Genomic DNA, 22,892 nt, shown 5'->3' on the forward strand with positions numbered 1-22,892 from the left:
AGGAATCACTCATGTTGTCCCAGTGAGATGCCGTCACCTAGGCATTCCATGTAGGAATATAGATAATCCATCAAACAGGATGTCTGATGTCAACAGGAATCACTCATGTTGTCCCAGTGAGATGCCGTCGCCTCAGCATTCCATGTAGGAGTATAGATAATCCATCAAACAGGATGTCTGATGTCAACAGGAATCACCCATGTTGTCCAAATGAGCAAATAATGTGAAAAACATATCTTGTAACTAATCTAAAAATAGAGAAATAAAGAATGATATCTAACATGGGGAAGAATTTTTGACAAGTTAGGTGTCACTTTAGGAGTCCTGATAGCTTAGCTGGTAAATCCCGGATGCAGTCGATATTTTTTCTGACCCTACCCCCCCCCCAACCCCCTGTCCACCCAGCAGTAATTGGCTCTGTGGGCCTTTTAGATCTAGCAGTCAAAGGATAGCGAATAATTGCTATTGTCCGTTTCACGCTATAGAAACCGGGATAATATACTCTGGCTCTATGGGCTTAAAGGCTCTGATAGACTACTTTTTTTGTAGGTGTCACTTTATTCATTCGATATAGAGAATAAACGTTTTCTGATCAAAATGCTAAATGGCATTTTGTCAGGATCAAGCATATTTTCTTGCTTGATTTTTTTTTAAATATAGAGAAATATCCACTAAACAAATACTGAGGTGAGTAGAAAAGTGCCAGAAGACAATACAGAATAAAAACGTTCTGCGTTGATGGGGATTTGAACCCACGACCTGGCTGTTACGACACCTGGCCACGAGAGGAAAGTTATACAGTACAGTCAATGCTATCCATCTTGAGTTTATTATCTATGTATCATTATCTATCTTGAGTCTCTCTCACAACTTATTGAAATCATGAGGCCAACACACAAAACACCATGATAGTTTATAAGCGAACTAACTATCCACTAAAAATGCTCAAAACACTTTACAATGGGCCACAAGCCAACATCAGTACTTAACATGTAGGACAAGACATGACGTCTGTCAAGGCACTGTTAGAATTGTTTTCGACGGAGACAATGCTGTTATAGGCTAGGTACTCATTTTACACCTGAAAAAGAAATATCCACGAAACATGCTCAAAGCACTTACATAGGGTCCAACAGCAGACACGTAACATGTAGAAGGAGACGTGACGCCTGTTAGGCGATAGTACATTATTTTCCAACAAAGACAACGCTGTTAACGGCCAGGTCCTCATTTTACACATGAGTGTGGTGAAAAGAATGTAAGTAAAGAGCCTTTTCCAAGGACTCATGCGCCGAGCGAAGCTCGAACTCAGGACAATCTGATCCAAAAGCGAGTGCCATACCCCTAGACCACATGGCCACACAAAAGGCCGTGAATGTGGGTAAAGAGAGATTTCAAAGGAATCCACTTTGTCATACCCAGAGCAAAGCAGGAGTCGAACCCAAAACATATGAATCAACCAAGGACCTACAAATCCAGAGACGAGTGTTATACCACAAGGTCATGAAGCCACACAAATAAAGTGCTACATTTTACAAAAACATGAAATGTTACCGTATGCATGTGACACACTACTTACCCAATGTACCAGCCTTTGAGTTTGGACGACTCTAGAATTCTTACACAGCTTTGCTTGGATCTTACCATTTTCAAATCAACAAGAATACTGTACCTGAAAGATCAAATAACAAGAATACTGTACTGTACCTGAGAGTATCAAATAACATGGTAAGATTTTACCATTTTCAAATCAACAAGAACACGGTACCTGAAAGAATCAAATTACAAGAATACTGTACCTGAAAGAATCAAATACCATGATAAGATTTTATCATTTTCAAATCAACAAGAATACTGTACCTGAAAGTATCAAATAGCATGATAATATTTTACCATTTTCAAATCAACAAGAATACTGTACCTGAAAGTATCAAATAGCATGATAATATTTTACCATTTTCAAATCAACAAGAATACTGTACCTGAAAGTATCAAATAGCATGATAATATTTTACCATTTTCAAATCAACAAGAATACTGTACGTGAAAGTATCATGCTATTGCATGATAGATAAGATTTTACTTTGTTCAAATCAACAAGAATACTGTAATGGAAGAATCAAATAACATGATAAGGTAGGATAAAGATAAGATAAAAGATGTTCCTTGTCTAAAAAGCAACAAAAAAATCTTTCTAGCCAAGAAAATTAACGATTAGACCATTCTCCCGAAAGAAATTAGACCGTCAACTAATTTCGATTCTTTCATAAAACGCATGTACTTAACTCCAAGTTTTAAGTAGTTAATCGTTTCATAAATGAAGTTGGACATAAAGAAAAAGAAGAAGAAGAAGAAGAAGAAGAAGAAGAAGAAGAAGAAGAAGAAGAAGAAGAAGAAGAAGAAGAAGAAGAAGAAGAAGAAGAAAAAGAAGAAGAAGAAGAAGAAGAAGAAGAAGAAGAAGAAGAAGAAGAAGAAGAAGAAGAAGAACAACAACAACAACAACAACAACAACAACAACAACAACAACAACAACATTTTGTTTTGTAATTAAAATTTAAATCCTTTTATTCATCCTCAAGGCGAAATTTGTCTTTGGGGTCTATCCTATGGTAAGACTAGAATAACCCATACGTCAGCTGCAGTGCAGCGCCGCAAGGTGAGCTAGGGTGAGGTGACTTGCTCAAGGCCATATGACGAAGCAAAGACCGTACTGCTGAGCCACGCTGCCCCAACAACAACAACAACAACAACAACAACAAAAAGAACAAGAACAAAAAGAAGAAGAACAAGAAGAAAATTGTAAAACATGTTCAACAAACACACCACAGTATGCATATGCAACTTTCTGAGAAGTTTTGAGTCCAGTCAAATAATTTTTGAAAAACTTGAGTCTAACAAGGCGTTTTGTCAGGGCACGGCTGGCAAACTAAAAAGAGTATACTTACTTTTCCACAAATTCAGCGAATGTGGGTCGAACAGCAAATCCTTTTCTTCTGATTTCAACTGTCTCCAACATACCAGTATAGAGGAGCTAGTGGAAAAACAAAATACAGACAACATTGAGTAATACTAATAATAATAATAATAATAATAATAATAATAATAATAATAATAATAATAATAATAATAATAATAATAATAATAATAATAACTATTATTATTATTATAATAATAATAAAAATAATAATAATATTAATAAGACGAAGAAAAAGAAGAAGAAATATAATAATAATAACAATTAATCAACCAGCATAAGATCCCACTAAGAGGAATACACTCAAATGTTTACAAATCATATGTTAAAATTTTTAAAAATAACACTACGTAACAGAGAGATGATTTACAAGGAAAAAATACCATCTTCCAAAACTATAACTATACATTCAACTGTTTCCCTCTCAGCCAAGGATGCCGGCCAGGGTCAGGACAAAACTAAGTAATCTCATTCCAAGACAAAGACAGAAAGCAATTGGAAAAGAGATACAGGTGGATAGAAGACACAACAAGGACCTCCCTGCCCGTTATGGGGGGTCGGGAACTCCACCCAGAAGCTCAAGATCTCTTGGTTTACCTGATCTAAAACATATTTGGAGTCAAAGAGCCTTGGTTTCTTCTCGTGGTTTGGCTTCAAACATCGGACAAAGATTGGAGTCGAAGATGTCATTCGTTCCATCAGGATGTTGAGGGAATTCTGGTGGAAGAACATCAAATTATTGAAAATCACAAATTATCTATTTTTAGTGTCAGTGCATGACATAATCAGTCGGAAGGTGAAAGTTTGGATTTGCATTTTTGCATTTTCTGAAAGCATATGCTCCCCAGAGCATTTTAATCTTTATTTGAAGTAAATCGGGTGATTTGTCATGAAGTTATGGTCAGATGGATGGGAAAGGTATCCAGCAACTTTTCTCAAAGTTCATAATTTTTCAACTTAACTAGCTCTAAAATTATTTAGAAGTGAAATTAAGCGTTGATATGTACAAAAAGGGTTGATTTAATCATTTATGATATGAATTCATTTTTGATATAAATTGACCTTCTAATTAAACTTGGCAATATCTCAGTTCAAACCTTTTCACCATCCGACTGATTATGCCATTCACTGTAACCATTCTACAGCGCATAATCATGACGATGTTGTGCTCTATGCATTTTACATTAGCAATAATACAATGACATCATTGTTAGATTTTTTTTTGTATGGACGATAATTTGCCTTGGTTTGAGAGTATTTCCATTGCATCAATGAGCCCATAACTATTAATTGGGTTCTCAGACCTGAAAATAAGTACACATTGAGGACAACCAATTATATTTTTCATTTTAAAGAAAACTGAAGTTGAAGGACTTGTATTGAAGCTTCATAAATACGCTTCAACAGTCGTGACGTCACTTCCCTCGTAATGACGCATGGTAACTTAGTAACTGGCTCTAAACTATCGGAACAATGGCGGACGCCCTTATGAAATATTTCACCGACGAGCATAAAAAGTCTATCCAGAGGGAAAAAAAACAAACATTATAAATCTGATCATGTTTTGACTTTTACACATTCTGATCACAAGACATATGAAAAGTTCTAGCCAGCATGAAGAATAAAAAGTACCGATTTTCTTTGTTTAGAACCACGATGGCCGCCGTTGCTGGGCGACGTGACATCAGACTATTGAATCCAAATGATCTCTCATCAAGGAGTTCATCATTCTGAAGTTAACCATATATCTTGTTCTATAGATAGTCTGCGCTTGGCTAAGAAACTCACAACATTGCCATCCGCCGGAAGTATAAAGGACCAACATACAAAACTATGTGTAACCTTGAACGTTTATAGTCTGGTTAATACAGTTTAGTGAGAATAACTCATAAACGCGGATAGCGAAAAGCAATAACAAAGACCTGAGTGGCGTCAACTTCATACTACCTATAGATAGAACGAAATTGACGTCATTCAGGCCTTTGTTGTTGTTGTTTTGTTTTTGTTTTTTGCCATCCATTTTTATGAGTAATTCTCACTAAACTGTATTATCCAGACTATAAAAGTTCATGGTTACACATAGTTTTATGTGTTGGTCCGTTATACTTCCAGATGGCAATGTTGTGAGCTTCTTAGCCAAGCGCACACTCTCTCAGAACGTCCAAGGTTACACATAGTTTTGTGTGTTGATCTGCTACACTTCCAGATGGCAATGGTGTGAACTTCTTAGCCAAGCGCATACTATCTATACATGATCGAAGGCTACCGTCGCTGGGGTGTGTGTGGGGGGGGGGGAGAGAGGATGAGGAGTGAGTTGAGGGAGGGGTAGGATCAAATGAAACTAATGAGAAGTCCGTATTAAATAAGAGCTGAGAAACAAAAGTCCGTTTACCTTGAACTGACCTCCAACGGTCATTTTACGTTTGGCGGCATCACCAAGCTGAGGTGCTGGAGCTGTTCGGTTTCTTGCCTGCAGGGGGGGGGGGGGTACAAGATTTAAATGTAATGTAATGTAATGTAATAAAGACCTCAAGCGTCTGGAGATGACACACGAGAACTGAGATGCGAAAAGAATTATTTATTTAGAACACCTGAGATCCATCGCAAGCAGACCGTCATCAGTGGAAAGAACCCACTCAACAAATCAGAGAAGCTGCCAAAGAGTCTCAGTCCGAAGATTAGGAGGCGATCGGCAATAAGTCAAATAAGTCAATGTAATGTAATACATAATTAATGTATAATTTTAAACTTGAGCTTCTATATAGAGCAATATCCACTAAACGTGCTCAAAGCGCTTTACATGGGGTCCCTATTCAACAGCAACACTTAACATGTAGGTCGGGATATTAGAATTCTTTTCGGACAGAGGCAACGCTGTTAACGTCCAAGTATTCATTTTACATCTGAGTACGGTGAGAGAATGTGAGTAAAGAGCCTTTTCCAAGGACTCAACAATGCGCCAACTATACATATATATATATATATATATATATATATATATATACGTGTGTATGTGTGTGTGCTTGTGTGTGTGTGTGTGTGTGTGTATGTGTGTACCCACCATTCGGCTCTTGCGTGACGTAGTTTTTCTTCCTTGTAGAGCCAAACTTCCAGTTCGTGTGATCTGTCCTGATGGAAACAAAATCAAATATTGACGAACTTAGTTATGTCAAATACAAAATACACATTGAGACGAGTAGAAAAGTCCTAGAAGACAATAGAGAATAAAAAATATTTTCGCTGTGATAAGGCGAGTGCTGGGTGGCGCCGACTGTATAGCGTCTCTCTCACGGCCAGGCGGAGTTGTCGTATCAGTAAGGTCGTGGGTTCGAGCGCGGCCATCGCTAACATATAGCCTAACACTTGAACCCACTAGGACTTATATTTTGACGTCAATTTTTAGATGTGTCGTTAGTAAAGCTCAATGAAACAAATGATCCCATTGGTAGAACTACTGAATACAATTGACGATTTGTTTTCTTTTGTGGCCAAAGACTTTTCTTTTGACGTCATTTTTTGGTCAGTGTCAGGCGATAAGATCACGATGGCTACCGTTCGAGCCCTCATAGCCGCGAAAAAATGTATTCTCTATTGTCTTCTGACACTTTTCTACTCACTCCATTTTCTGTTATTATCAACATAAGTGCCTGCTCCACTAATGTAGAAAAGTGAGTGGAGTGGGGTTGGCACTTATGTTGATAATAACAGAAAATGAAGTGAGTAGAAAAGTGTCAGAAAAACATTGTTTTCTTTCCTTTAGGCGTATGTAATGAAGCATCGTGTACATAAGAGTGCGTCCATTATAAGAAAGGCATTTCAGTGACACTACTTTGCTAGCTAGATACATGTATATTGACTAAATCATGAGGATTTTATGATCATCAGCCATGCACACAAAAAGACGCGCGTTGAATATCTCATTGTATAAATCTATCATATTGGCTAATGGTAATCCTAGAGAGAAAAATTTAATATAAATTAATATTAATTAAACTATCCCTGGGGGTCCCGTTAGCTCAGTTGGTAGAGCACTCGCATCAAACTCAAAGTAACCGAGATTGATCCCAGGTGCAGTTGAGACTTTTTCTGACCCCTCTGTCCATCCAGCAGGAATTAGGTAGCTGGGTCTGTTAGATCTGCGGAGAGTACTTTGCGATGGACTAGCGTATTATCCAAAGGCTAGCAAGTAATTGCTATTGTCCGTTTCACGCTAGAGAAACCGGGATAAACTCCGGATCCATGGGCCTAATAGTTCTGAAGGACTACTTCTCTTTTTTTTTAATTTCAATGGTAAGCCTAGAGAGAGAAAAAAATATAAATTAATATTAATCATTAATATAATTGCCTATTGCCTGTATTTTTAGGGGGTGAGGAGGAGGGTCCAAGTTGATTCAATTATATTTATTATCATTTATCTGAATTTGAAATTGATTGATTTATTTCCATATTAAAGCAGTTAAAGATTTTCGGTTTTCTTTATATCCTATACCTCGTGTTCGAAGTCTTTACAGGCCCAATTATGGTTTATATACACAAAACTGAATAAATTTTCTTTATATCAAAAAGCTTCAAATGACAAAAAATCGGATCATTTTTAAAAACTATATATATAATCGGAATTCAGCAAGCAAAAATCGGGAAATTGGGATTTAGTCAATGTACACACATTTGCAGGTCTGATAACCAATTGTAAATAAGGGCTCGTTTTAATACGATATGGTTGAAATGGACAATGTTTTGCGTCGCTTTGAGAGTATATTCATTACAACAATAAGGCCATAACGTTTTGGGTTAACAGACCTGTTTAATAGGTACACTTCAAGTTCATAAGAAAAAAATGAAAACAATGTAAACATTCCAGGATGATGCACAGGCCTGTAGCACAACATGCTTGACGTCAATCGGGTTTTATCGGGAAAGAAGTCACTGTATGTGAGCGTAGCCATCGTTAACATATAGCCTGACACTAGAACTGTAGCCATCGTTAACATGCCTGACACTAGAACCGTAGCCATCGTTAACATGCCTGACACTAAAACCGTAGCCATCGTTAACATGCCTGACACTAGAACTGTAGCCATCGTTAACATGCCTGACACTAGAACTGTAGCCATCGTTAACATGCCTGACACTAGAACTGTAGCCATCGTTAACATGCCTGACACTAGAACCGTAGCCATCGTTAACATAATATAGCCTGACACTAAAACCGTAGCCATCGTTAACTTTTATATAGCCTGACCCTGACCAAAAAATGACGTCAAAAGACAAGTATTTGGCCACAACAGAAAACAAATCGTGAGTTGTATTCAATAGGCCAACCAATGGAATCACTTGTTTCCTTGACCACTACTAAGGACAACTCACTAGATACTGCACAAACCAAAAAAATGACGTCAAACTATTAGTCCTTGTGGGTTCTATTGTCCGGCTATAAGTTAACGATGGCTACGGAAGAAGTAACTGTATATGAGCGTAGCCATCGTTAACATAATAATATTCCTGACACGAGAACCCTCTGGGACTTACAGTTTGACGTCATTTTTTTAGGTTTTGCAGCGTCTGGTGAGGTGTCGTCAACAGAGCGCAAGAAAACAAGTGATCCCATTGGTTGAACTATTGAATACAATTCACGATTTGTTTTCTTTTGTGACCAAAGACTTGTCTCTTGACGTCATCTTTTGGTCAGTGTCAGACTATAGATAGAATGAAGTTGACGTCACTCGGGTCTTTTTAATTCTTTTTTACCATCCGCGTTTATGACTAATTATCACTAAACTATATTAACCAGACTATAAACGTTCAAGGTTATACATTGTTTTGTGTGTTGGTCCGTTATACTTCCGGATGTTGTGAGCTTCTTAGCCAAGCGCAAACTATCTATTATGTCTAGCATATGCGTCTTTGTGGTCTAGTGGTAAGACACTCTCCTTCGGGCCATAAGGTCCCGGGTTTGAGTCTCTCTCTCTCTCTGAGCAGCGCGAAGTTGAGTCCTTAGAAAAGGCTCTTTAGTCACATTCCACCACTGTATTCAGGTGTAAAAATGAGTAGCATGCCATTAACAGCATTGTCTCTGTCGAAAATAAAATTGTGATATCACCTTACATGCGTCATGTCTCGTCCTACGTGTTAAGTGTTTTGTTGGGCAAGGATAGGGACCCTATGTAAAGCGCTTGAGAACAGTTAGTGGATATTGCGCTATATAAATGTTTAAGTGAACAATCAAGAAACACATTGTCTGAATTCCATGATAATCTTAAATATTCATGCGTTATTGTACACTTTTAAAAAAGTAAATTCAAGAAAGATAAAATACAAAATCTTTCACCTCAAAATAAAATGGATTTAGACTCAATTTCTCACCCAATCAAACTATAAACGTTAAAGGTTAGACACAGTTTTGTGTGTTGGTAATGTTAATCTGGTTGGTGGAAGTTGTGAATATTTAACGTAAACGCACAGCATAACTAAAACACTTTAAACATCATCCTGCTCTCCTATTATCATTTTCAACATGTAAATTACCCAGACATAATACCGTTTTGAGACGGTGGGTCACAATTTTCAATGATTTTACTATATACATATTTTTTAATGAAAGTACTATTTACATATTTTTTTCAATATTACTATCTCCTTTTTTTCAAATATATCACTATTTACACATTTTGTTTTTCAATAATATTACTATTTACATATATTTTAATGATATTACTATTTACATATTTTTAAAATGATATTACTATTAACATATTTTAAATGATATTACTATTTACATATTTTTAAAATGATATTACTATTTACATATTTTTCAATGATATTACTATTTACACATGTATTCACTGATATTACTATTTACATATTTTATAATGATATTACTATTTACATTTTTTTTCAAAGATGTTACTATTTAAATTTTTTTTCAAAGATGTTACTATTTACATATTTATTCACTGATATTACTATTAACATATTTTGAATGATATTTCTATTCACATATTTTTAAAATGATATTACTATTTACATATTTTTCAAGGATATTACTATTTACACATTTATTCACTGATATTACTATTTACATATTATAATGATATTACTATTTACATATTTTTTCAACGATATTACTATTTACAGTTTTTTAATGATATGACTATTTATACATTTATCAATGATAATACTATTTACATATTTTGTCAATGATATTACTATTCACTTTTTTTTTTCAATGATATTACTGTTTACAGATTTTTAAATTATGTTACTATTTACACATTTTTTCAAAAATATCATTTACATATCTTTCAATTATATTACTGTTTACATTATTAATGATATTACTGTTTACACATCTTTTCAACATGTATTACTTTTTCACATTATTTCAATGAAATTACTAATTACATATTACTTCAATGATATTACTATTTTCACTTTTTCAATGATAGTACTATTTACAAATGTTTTCGATGATAATATTTGCACTTTTTTCGGTGATATTACTATTTCCACGTTTTTTTAGTGATAATACTATTCACACTTTATTTCTAGGATACTACAAATAGACATTTTTTCTTTGATATTATTATTTATACATTTTTTCCATGATATCATTATTAACATCATCTCTTGTTCCTTGTCACGACGGGCATGAATGAGGCCTTTATATATGACACAAAACATTCTCTACCTGCATTTATAACAGAAAATTCACATTGGCTATTCAATAGGCAAATATATTGTATGTCTCTTTATGAAGCAGAAAAAAAGCGAATTATGGGAAATACGAAATGATAATTCCACTAAATAATATCTAATTCATCTTTATTCATTTACATTACATTCACTTACTCTGGGGGACATAGTCCATATGTCACTGGAAGTACATTGAAGATATGGTTGATAAAAGATATTGGGACCTTTCAATGAAAATTAGAATTTCCCAATAATATTAATAGTTTGGTCATTTCACAAGGTTTCAAAGTTTAAAATTTTCACTTCTATCATTTTAAATGTTGAAATGAGAAAAATTACACTTCGGTGCCCATTTATTTTCTTTAAAAAAACATTTTTCTATAGATAATCAATTCCAAATGGCGATAACTCGGTCAATAGTTCGGGGTTTTTTAAAAACATTTTTTTCATGAAGAAAACGGCAAAATGCTGAGAATTGTCTTCTCTTTTTCCAGAAAATGGTACATGTGGAGTATTTCCCTAGAGCGCATCATAATGAATAAATAGGGCATCCTGTCAGACTACAGATAAATAAGAACTAGTGTCTTGTTTGGTTGTTTTTTTTTTGGTTGTTTTTTTAGCTTTGGTTTTTTTATGGCATTGAGATGGGGGAGATAAATCTCATTCTTATTTCTAACTCGTTATCAAATCTATCATAGTCATTTTTATAAATGTTTCTAACAAAGAAAGATTTTATGAAAACTGAAATTATATAAATTTACAAGTGTACGATGTCTGTTTAATGTGTGAATAGCAAAACATAAATAATGTGAATATTTTTTTTTTAATAAAATGATAAAAAAAGATAAAAACAACAAACAAACAAGACCCATATGACCATTTACAAGTATTTTGTTGATTTTTTTTAAAATAGAGAAATAAATCAAAGAATGAGCATGCATACTGACTGATGTATCGTGCATCTTACCACTTAGTAGAAGGATGGAAAATCGATGGAAGTCTCCTGCCCAAAGGTGAAAGGTCAAAGTTAAAAGTGTTCTGTCTGTGATTGTTTACTTTTCTTTTGGTTCATAATGATGATTACATTGCTGTTGTTGTTGTTGTTATTTATTTATTTGTTTGCTTGCTTGCTAGTTTTGTTATTGTTGTGTCATTGCTGTTGAAACTTTTGCTTGTGTGTTTGTCTTTGTCATTAATGTTTATTGTTGTTGTTGTTATTGTTGTTGTTGTTGTTGTTGTTGTTAGTTTGTTATTATCATCAACGTGTTATTGTTATTATTTTTGTATAGATCTACGTTTTTGTTATTAATGTGTCATTGAGTAGTTATTGCTGTTGGATAGTACCATCTCAAAATGACAGTTCAAGATCGCAGTAGCCGACAAGATGTGCCACATTTATGCCGCCTATCTGCATTTCAAATGATGTACTAATGTATTTTATCGTTTTTGTTATTGACTGAATAAGGGTTTTGAGCCCGAAACGTTCTGTGCTTGATATTTTTTCATTTCCAAAGCTGTTATATTCTTTTTTATTATTATTATCATTCATTACTTTCTACAATCCACAAAGATTCTTGCAACAGATTAGTAATATTTTCACAGATAATATGCAAGTTACAAGTTGACACAGCATTTCATAAAATGTAATACTACGCTGCAAGAAGCTGGTGACTGTAAAGAGTAATAAACAAAAATGAATTTTAAAAAAGAACAAAATACTCAACACTGAACGTTTCGGACTCAAAACCCTTCTTCAAGAAGAAAAGAAACAGTAAAGACATAAATACATTACTAAATTCCAGATAGACGACAGAGATATTGTGTAGGTCCTCTTGTCGTCTGGTATTTAGTAATGTATTTATGTATTTATTGTTTTGTTTTGTTTTGTTTTTTGTTGTTTTTGTTTTTTGGGGGGGGGTTGTTGTTTTGTTTGGGTTTTTTTGTTGGCCGAAGAAGGGTTTTGAGCCCGAAACGATCCGTGTTTATTTTGTCTTTTTTTTTTAGAAGCTGTAATATTCATTTTTGTTTATTACTCTTTACTCCATAAAAATGTGGTTACCTTTGAAGATCAGTTTACACAGGACGTTTTCACTTGACTGTAGGATCTCAGTGATCCCTGGTGGTAAGGTGTCTCTGTTCTTTTCCAACCATTTGGTTACATTATAGGTTACCTGGAAGCAAACAGATTTTTTTAAAAAGGTAGTAGTAGTGGTGGTGGTGGTAGTAGTAGTAGTAGTAGTAGTAGTAGTAGTAGTGTAGTAGTAGTAGTAGTAGTATGTAGTAGTAGTAGTAGTAGTAGTAGTAGTAGTAGTAGTAGTAGTAGTAGTAGTAGTGTGTAGTAGTAGTAGTAGTAGTAGTAGTAGTAGTAGTAGTAGTAGTAGTAGTAGTAGTAGTAGTAGTAGTAGTAGTAGTAGTAGTAGTAGTAGTAGTAGTAGTAGTAGTAGTAGTAGTAGTAGTAGTGTAGTAGTAGTAGTAGTAGTAGTAGTAGTAGTAGTAGTAGTAGTAGTAGTAGTAGTAGCAGTAGTAGTAGTAGTAGCAGGAGTAGTAGTAGTAATAGTAGTAGTAGTAGTAATAGTAGTAGTAGTAGTAGTAGTAGTAGTAGTAGTAGTAGTAGTAGTAGTAGTAGTAGTAGTAGTAGTAGTAGTGGTAGTAGCATTAGTAGCAGCGTATGGCAGCAGCTTCTTATGGTTCACACTATTATGTTATGACGATCGACCCAATCAGCAAAGTCCGGTCCGCATTCGTGCACCGTCGCGAACCCGCCTGGTAGCATCGTCACAACACACCTTTCGACTAGATGCAGCGTATGGCTACTTCACATTCGGACAAATTAATGGATGCTTCTCAAAAATAGATGTAAAACAGTGGTTCTTATGGCGTATGATTATATTAAATTGTTTTTAAAATTTATGCAAATGGGATTTAATACCTAACGGAATTAAATTTCATTCTAACAGCTGAAGAGTAGCGTACCCTCAAGCGACAACATAATATATTATGCCTTTTAAGAAAAATCCCTTTATTCATCCCATAGGGGAAATTTGTCTCTAGGGTCTATTCCAAGGGAAGACTGGAATAACCCAGGCATCAGCTGTTGTGCAGCGCCGCAAATTGAGTTAGGGCGAGGTGACTTTCTCAAGGCCACATATCGCAGGGGCGGGTGATCGAACTCAGTACCTTAGCGGGTACCGCTGGGCCACGCTACAGAAATATCTGACGGCTGACAAGCTTTGATTCTCTTCTTTTGGCCTCAACATCTGGAAAGAATTGTCGATGTTTGTAAGGAAGTTACCGATAGTGGATCAATTCAAAAAAACGCCTCGCCTTTCTTATCATTTCAAATTTTACATCATCTATTTTTTTTTATTATTATTATTTTTTTACATCTGACTGACCCTGGTATAGTACCATTTCATGACGACAAGTCACATATTATTGTTGTAAAATATACCTTGCCAGCGTAATGTTTGATACTGAAAGCTGCCCGATTGGTCTGTTGTGACTTGATGAAGTTCTGGTTGTTTGCCATGGCATGTGTCAACTTTTCCACGTAAGACTGATCGGTGCCCTGAAAAACATAACACACACAGAAAGGAAAGATAGTAAAAAGAAAAATACTAAATCTAAAGATTAGAAAAGAGTCCTTCAGAACCACAAGACACATGGATCCGGAGTTTTTCCAGGTGTCTGTAGCGTGAAACAAACAATAGCAATTGCTTGCTACCCTTTGGATAGGACGCTAGTCTATCGCAAAGTACGTTCGGCTAGTTCTAACAGACCCAGCTACCCAATCACTGCTGGATGGCCAGGGGGGGGGGGGGGGGGGGATGGGGGTCAGAAAAAAAATATAGACTGCATCCGGGATCGATCTCGGTCCCTTTGCTTGTGAAGCGAGTACGCTACCAACTGAGCTATTTTGACCCCCCGATCTAAAGATAAGCTAGCAGAAAAGATGCTTGGCTGAAAGTAAGACAAGGGGAAAATATCATATATAGAAATGAAAATAAGAAAAAAATGTCCATGTACACTTTGGGGGGCCACTTAAAATTGAGAGTTTTTATATCCACTCAAAGTCTCAAAGCGCTTTACAAGGGGTCCTAGGCCAACAGCAACACTTAACATGTAGAACGAGACGTGATTGATACCTGTTGGACGATATTACTTTTTTTTCGGACAGAACAACGCTGTCAACGGCCTGGTACATAATGTTTTACACCTGATTACGATGAGAGAATGTGAGTAAAGAGCCTTTTCCAAAAACGAAACTATTCGCCGAGTGAGGAGGCTCGAACCCAAGACCTTCCGATCCGAAAGCGAGTGTCATACCACAAAATCGCTTTTAAATGATGTGATATTGAACTCTTATGTTTGGAGTGTCAAATAAGTTCACAATACTGTTGCGATGCATTTGGGAGTACGCGTTGGAAATGAGTTCAAATCTTCGAATTCAGGAGTTCAATCATACTTTTATTATACCCCCCCCCCCCCCCTTTCTAACGACCTCAACCACTCATCAAGGATCAATCGACATGTACATATATATGCAGGTCTGACCTCCGAACTTAGTTATGGGGCCTAGTTTAACATTGTTGTAATGGACAATATTTTGCGTCATTTTTTTTAGATATCCATTACAACCCGTAAGGAATTGGGTTATCAGAGCTGCAAATAAGTGCCCGTCGAGATTAATTATTAAGGACCCATTAAATTAAATTAAATTAAGATAGTTGACCTTAAATAAAATATTATCATTTTCGTAAAGATATCTTGAGGGCTATATCAAAAATAATTTAAAGTAAAATGCGGAATATTAACATTTCCTAGACTACTATGTTTTTTAAAACAAAAATGAATATAACTGCTTCTAAAAAGAACAAAATACCAAACACGGAACGTTTCGGGCTCAAAACCCGTCTTCAGTCAACAACAAAAAACAATAAAGACATACATTACTAAACTCCATTACTAAAATATCTCTGTCGTCTATCTGGAATGTAGTAAAGTTTTTATTGTTTTTTGTTTATTACTTTTTTATATTCCACCGCTTCTAGCAGCCTAGTATTACTTTGACTTATGTTTTTTTTTTTTTTACAAGGGATAATAACGACGTGCACAATGATATAGGTCTGACATCCGAACCGACTTATGGGCCTCGTTTAACATTGTTGAAATGGACAATATTTTGCGTCATTTTTTTTAGATTTCCATTACACCAATGACCCCATAAAGAAGTGGGTTATCAGACCTGCAAATAAGTGCGCATCGGATAATAGGGATGTCTCATAAGTGTCTTGCTATTATATCATTATTATTATTATTATTATTATTATTATTATTATTATTATTATTATTATTATTATTATTATTATTATTATTATTTTTATTATTATTATTATTATTATTTTTATTATTATTATTATTATTATTATTATTATTATTATTATTATTATTATTATTATTATTATTATTATTATTATTATAACAAAATCGGGTTTTCACCAAAGCTTAAGACAGTATTATTATAATAAACATTACCTTTGGGAATAAACTCTCTTCATCCAGTAGGGATAGAATGCCGATGGGTTTTCCCAGGAACATGTCCTAAATAGGGAATAAACAGAGCATTAATAGAAACATGATAATCATTTGTATAAGTAATATTTAAATGAGTTCGTAGCCTACAGAGGCCTGTGTTTTATCGGTGCAGCTTGGTTTGTTTGTTTTTTTTTTGTTGCTGTTTTTTGTTTTGTTTTGTTTTTTTGTTTGTTTTTTTTTTTTTGGGGGGGGGGGGGTTATTTTGTTGTGGATTTTTTTTTTGGGGGGGGGGGGTTGGGGGGAGGGTTGTGTTTTGGTTGCTTTTCCAAGAAAATGTCCTAAATAGGAAATAATAAAAGCATTAAAAACATGATAATCATTTGTTTAATATTTAAATGAGTATGTAGCATACAGAGACCTGCGTTTCATGGGTGCAGCTTGCTTTTTGTTTTATTTTTGTTTTTTGTTTGATTGTTTTTGTTGTTTTGTTGTTTTTGTTGAGGGGTTTTTTTTTGTTTTTTTTTTTTTTTTTGTTTTTTTGTTTTTTGCTTTTCCAAGAACATGTCCTTACTAAAAAATAATCAAAGCATTGAAAACAGAATAATTATTTTTATAATATTTAAAAAAGCATGCAGCTTACAGAGACCAACATTGTATTTCATCAGTGCAGCTTGTTATTTTCTTTATTTGTTTGTTGTTTTGTTGTTTTTATTGTTTGTTTGTTTGTTTGGTATGGCCAGGAGTAGAGGAAGGAATATAGATAATCCATCAAACAGGATGTTTGATGTCATCAGAAATCACCCATGTTGTCCAAGTGAGCTAATTGGGGGTTAATAATCTTGCCCAAGGGAAAAAAAAACGAAAGTGCTTGAAGCGGGGCTCGAACCCGGGACCTTTCGAGTCACGATGCAATGCCTTAACCACTCGGCCACTTCGAATGTGACATACCAGTAAAGGTTTGTTATCCACAAAGTTGATTTCTTTCCAGTCAATTCCTTCACGTTGATATTCGTCCTGTTCCATTTTAAAGATGTGCTGATTGAAGAAGAATTGAAGCTGTTCGTTTGCCAGATTGATGCAGGCTTGCTCGAAACTGTTGTCCCCTCCATTCTTGTTGAAGTCTTCGAAGCCAAATATGTCCAAGATACCTGGCAAATCATCAAATAAATAGAAGAGATGTAGTTAATAAATTAGATGATTGTAAATCTTAGTAAAATGAGTAGAAGCATAAGTAGAAGGAGAAGGAGGAGGGGGAGAAAAATTGAGCTTTTATATAGAGCAATATCCACTAAACGTGCTCCAAGCGCGTTACAAGGGGTCCCTGACCAACAGCAACACTTAACATGTAGGATGGGACATGACACTTGTTATATATTACAATTTGTTCTGACAGAGTCAACACTGTTTACAGCCAGGTACTCATTTTATACCTGAGTACTGTGAGAGAATGTGAGTAAAGAGTCTTTTCCAAGGACTCAACTATGCACCGAGCGAGGCTCGAACCCAGGCCCTTCCGATCCGAAAGCGGGTGTCGTACCACCAGAACACATAGTCTCACAAGGAAGAGGCGGGAAAAGAGCTAAAAGATGAGGAGGAATAGGAGGAGGGGAAGGAATCCGAAAGAGGTGGATTAGAAGGAGAAAGAGGGTAAGGAAAAGCACTGGAGGAGGAGAGGATAGTAAAGAGCTGGGGGGGGGGGGTCAAAAGATGAAGAATAGGTGGGAGGAGGAGGAGAAGAAGGAGAAAGAGCAAGAGTTGAGAATTGGTGACAACGATGATGGAGGTATGGAGATTATGATGATGATGATGATGATGATGATGATGATGATGATGATGATGATGATGATGATGATGGTGATGGTGATGATGATGATGGTGAGGATGGTGATGATGATGAAGGTGGTGGTGGTGATGATGGTGATAACAACGATGGTGGTGGGGTTGGGGGTGGTGTAGGGTTGTGGTAGTGGTGGTGGTGAAATGACAATAGCTGTACAGCTCATGGGGTTGGTGATTTCCATTGAAAAACTGAAGTGAAATCACGCACCTATCTCTGACAACGGTGTGTTTGGGTCGTCAATGTCTGGAGCGAGGAGACAGTTGATTTTGTTGACAATCCATCCGAACAGCCGACCATAGAGAGCTTTGGACATGGCATCCCTAGCATCTGGAAGAATGACGTCATTAAAGTGAATCAAATAGGGAACAAAATTCGTGACATCAAACACTATACTTATTTGGGGACAGCGTGGCTCAGCGGTAATCTTTGCTTCGTACCCAAAAGGTACCGAGTTCGACTACCCGCCTCGTTGTGTGGCCTTGAACAAGTCACTTCGCCCTAGCTCACTTTGCGGCGCTGCACTGCGGCTGACGCCTGGGTTATTCCAGTCTTCCCTTGGCTTAGAATATATCCTAAAGACAATAAATTTCCCCTTGGGGGTGAATAATGGGAATTTTATTTTATTTACTTTATTTTATTTATTTGGTTCCTAAATCCTTGGGAGTGTGTATGTAACCAGTCCTCCGAAGTACTGATAATAATGAGTAGGTTACATAAAGGTGGTATAACTATTTCATAGCAGTCAGGATGTATAGTTATGTATTCAGTTCTCTGTTAGAGTGGTTTTACACTTCCAATGATATTGGAACCAGTTGTTTGACATCACATTCTCTTCCTTATAGTCAATGGATGTCAGTGACGTCATTAGGCTCCATGCCATTGTCTTAAGACCACCAGTTGGGTGATCAATTCTCACCTAAGTCTATCAAAGGCGGGCGAAGTGGCCGAGTGGTTAAGGGATTGAACTGTGATCCAGAAGGTCCTGGATTCGAGCCCCGCTTCAGGCACTTTCGTTTTGTTTTTTTTTCCTTAGGCAAGATTATTAACCCCCAATTTGCTCACTTGGACAAAATGGGTGATTCCTGTTGACACCAGACATCCTGTTTGATGGATTATCTATATTCCTTCATGGAATGCCTAGGCGACGGGATCTTATGGTGCCGTTGCGGAAGGGCGTGTTTTATAAATCTTATCAATCAGTCTATAGAATGTATGAAGTCAAGGTCTCTTGGCTCTTTGTCATAGTTCTTAGGCCGCCAGTTTGGTGTAAATGAGAAGCTAACTGTAGGTAGTGACGGAGATTGCAAGAGTGATATTACAAAAAGTTCACCCAGCAGGGCGACATTCACTTTATAATATGTAACTCTGGTCTCATATGACTTTAAAAATAAGAATTATGACGGCCATAATGATTCCCTTTTTGTCATTATTTAATTAATTATTTAATATTTCTTTTCTTCATATGAAATTTTTCCGTTTATAAAAAAGAATAACAATCTGTAAAGATGCCTATATGAAACAGTGCCAGTCGAAACAGGAGGAAAAATAAACTTTTTAAAAATATCCCCAAATATCAACTTAATTTTCAGGATGTCTTTTTTTCTTCTCTTGTATTCTTCTTCCTGCTTTGTACCGCACTGTTTCATGAACACTTTTTCAGATTTCGATCTCAAACTAGCAAATTTGTAACAACAAAAATAGGCTAACGCTAACATGTCATGTTGAAATCACTTGTTTTTTCTTTTTGGTATCTAGTTGTTTTGGCTTGTTTTGTTCTTTGATTTGTTTTGTTTTTTTATATTGTATTTTAATTTTGTCGTTTTTTTTCTTTTTATGTTCATTATTTTGTATTTTTTTTTCATTAATCTTTGGGTTTTGGGGTGTTTTTTTTTTTTGTTTTTTTGGCTTCTTTTTTTTTTTTTTTTTTTCATTTTTTTTGGGGTCATTATTTTGATCAGAAAGACAAGGAAGACATACCTTCTGCTTGATGTATGCTGTAGTTCCGTTTGACATACTCTCCCTTTGTCACTGTCACCATACAGGTCAGACAAGACTCGACCTCAGAACAGCTGATTCCCAAATGTTTCTGTAGAATCAAACAAAGTCATCACCTTTGAACCATGAATCTGTTTGGTTACTATCTACGATCTATACAACTGCATGCACTGCTGATCACTGAGTACTTAATGATAAGACTGTGAATGCTCCAAACTCTCTCTCTCTCTCTCTCTCTCTCTCTCTCTCTCTCTCTCTCTCTCTCTCTCTCTCTCTCTCTCTCTCTCTCTCTCTTCTCTCCCTGATTTAATCTCTCTCTTCTTTCTCCTCTCTCTCTCTCTCTCTCTCTCTCTCTCTCTCTCTCTCTCTCTCTCTCTCTCTCTCTCTCTCTATTTCTCTCTCTCTCTTTCTCTCTCTCCCTTATATTCTCTCTCTTCTCTCTATCTGTGTGTGTGTGTGTGTGTCTCTCTCTCTTTTATTTTCTCTCTCTCTCTCTCTCTTTCTTTCTTTCTCTCTCTTTCTCTCTCTCTCTCTTATATTCTCTCTCTTCTCTCTCTATCTCTCTCTCTCTCTCTCTCTCTCTTTTTTTTTTTTTTTTTTTTTTTTATCTATCTATCCATCTTTCTTTTTTTTTCTTTTCCACATCAATAAATTGCACAACGTGTGTTCGTTCATTTTCTTATTCGTTAACAGTTCATAACAGGCTCAACTTTGCGCTGATAATATAATATATAAAACTACACACCTCATTTCAACTAATGTATTTCATTGGACACAATACAACTTTTTTTTTTATTTGGGAGGGGGGGGGGGGAATCTTTTCAATATTTAGTGCCAAATAAACAGGTCTGATGACCGAACGCCATTATAGGCTTGATGTAACATTGTTGTAATTGACAATATTTTGCGTTGGTTTGAGAGTAATTTCCAATGCAACAATGAGCCCATGGGTTATCAGACCTGAAAATAAGTACACGTCAATTTGTCCCATTCTTACAGCGGCAGTCTTGATCGCTCCATTACTGTCTGTCACACTGATGCTGTCGTCATCATTGACCTTGAAGGTCACATTACCAAGGTGAAGGACGCTGGCCACGATTGCAAACAAATCCTGTTGCTCCTGTAAATAGATACAAAAACAAAATGGTCAATATTTTCTATGGAAGGGCCGGCCCTTGACTAACATAGCAATGTACTCTAACATGGAAGCAATGAATGTAAGCCACAACCCAAACTGCGAATATAAAAAGGTGGGTCCATTTTTCTTTCTTCTGGGCCAGAAATAAAAAATTTAAAAAAAATAATAATTAAAATTCCCTTAATTTGCCTTTAGGGTCTCTTCCAAGAAAAGACTAGAATAACCCAGGCGTCAAACGTATTGCAGCGCCACATAGTGAGCCAGGGCGATGTGATTTGCTCAAGGCCACACAACGCAGCGGCAGGTGATGGAACTCGGTACCCCTTTTGGGTACGAAGCAAAGACAGTACCGCTGAGCCACGCTGTCTTTCAGTGAATAAATAAACACAGTGAAGTCCCGAGAAAGCCAACACCGCCAGGCCAGAAAGATTGGTTGAATTTAAGCAATGTTTACTTTATCTCAGTGTTAATGGGACACAAATAAAGCAAAGAAAATATGGACACACCACCCCCCCCCCCCCCCCCCCCCTTCCAACACACACACACACACACACACACACACACAAAACACGTGTAGATATGACAGGTCTCGCATTATTATTTTTAGTCTATTACAGCACAGTACCTTGGTGTGACGATTGGTTACATGTTATTATAAAACTATTATCACCCACCCCCCCCCCACCCCCCACTTCAACCGTAGCCATCGTTGACTTATCGCCTGACACTGACCAAAAAATGATGTCAAAAGACAAGTCTTTGGCCACAAATGAAAACAAATCGTGAGTTGTATTCACTAGTTCAACCAATGGAATCACTTTTTTCCTTGTGCTCTACTAACGACAACCCACTAGACGCTGCACAAACCTAAAAAATGATGCCAAACTATAGATAGTATGCGCCAGTGGCGGTTCTAGCCTATTTATAGTGGTGGGGCAAAGATGATTCGGTCATATATATATATATATATATATATATATATATATATATATATATATATATATATATATATATATATATATATATATATATATATATATATATATATTTTTTTTTTTTTTTTTTTTTTTTTTTTTTTTGTTCACCTTAAAAAAAAAATATTTCAACCACAAATAATCACATTCACAATGAAATGACAATACCAGTAGATTTTAATCATACCAAACGTAATCAAAAATGAATCACGAAAGAGAATACAACAAAAAAATAAAGCGAAGAGACATAATGCGACAACACCTTGACAATACAAGTCCATTTCGTTCACTCGAAAAATTTAAGAGATGCTTTAATCCCTCAACGGCGAGATTAATATTTCTGTTACATTACTGGTTTTCAGTAGTACGTAGTAACTGTAAAGTTTTAATCGAGAAGCAACAACAGCGATATGACTCGAGTTTGCATCATTTTTACTGCTCTCTTGGTGGTTAGAATGATTGTGCCGGTGGTGGTAGTGGTTGGAATAGTGGTAGCGGTGGTGGTGGTGGAGGAGGAGGAGGAGGAAGAGGAAGAGGAGACGGTGAGGGAGGATGTAATTATGGTAGTGGTTTTGGTGGTACTGTTGGTTAGAATGATAGTTGTGGAGACGATGACGGAAATTACATGATGATGTTGATATTGTTTTTATTGCTATTGTAGTACTTGTTGTTAATGTTAATGTTGTTGTTGTTGTTGTTGTTGTTAATGATGATGATGATTATGATGACAACGACGATGTCGTC

General features: G+C 36.0%; 1 protein-coding gene across 2 annotated transcripts in view; it reads right to left on the reverse strand.

The window, feature by feature from the left end:
* LOC144965043 (myosin-IIIb-like) overlaps window positions 1-22,892 on the reverse strand; it is a 56,598-nt gene that overhangs the window by 10,669 nt on the left and 23,037 nt on the right. For both annotated transcript variants that reach the window (XM_078899922.1, XM_078899920.1), the window contains exons 9-20: window positions 21,034-21,156; window positions 20,019-20,127; window positions 18,249-18,368; window positions 17,150-17,349; window positions 16,202-16,267; window positions 14,118-14,234; window positions 12,726-12,837; window positions 6,036-6,103; window positions 5,367-5,444; window positions 3,572-3,691; window positions 2,946-3,031; window positions 1,580-1,672 (exon numbers count right to left, since the gene is read on the reverse strand). In XM_078899922.1, the coding sequence (XP_078756048.1) occupies window positions 1,580-1,672; window positions 2,946-3,031; window positions 3,572-3,691; window positions 5,367-5,444; window positions 6,036-6,103; window positions 12,726-12,837; window positions 14,118-14,234; window positions 16,202-16,267; window positions 17,150-17,349; window positions 18,249-18,368; window positions 20,019-20,127; window positions 21,034-21,156 (1,292 nt within the window). The remainder of the gene's footprint in view (window positions 1-1,579; window positions 1,673-2,945; window positions 3,032-3,571; window positions 3,692-5,366; window positions 5,445-6,035; window positions 6,104-12,725; window positions 12,838-14,117; window positions 14,235-16,201; window positions 16,268-17,149; window positions 17,350-18,248; window positions 18,369-20,018; window positions 20,128-21,033; window positions 21,157-22,892) is intronic.

The sequence above is a fragment of the Berghia stephanieae genome, chromosome 2, assembly GCF_034508935.2.
Source record: "Berghia stephanieae isolate SIO BIC M18660-M18661 chromosome 2, UCSD_Bste_1.3, whole genome shotgun sequence".
Taxonomy (NCBI): Eukaryota; Metazoa; Mollusca; class Gastropoda; order Nudibranchia; family Aeolidiidae; genus Berghia; species Berghia stephanieae.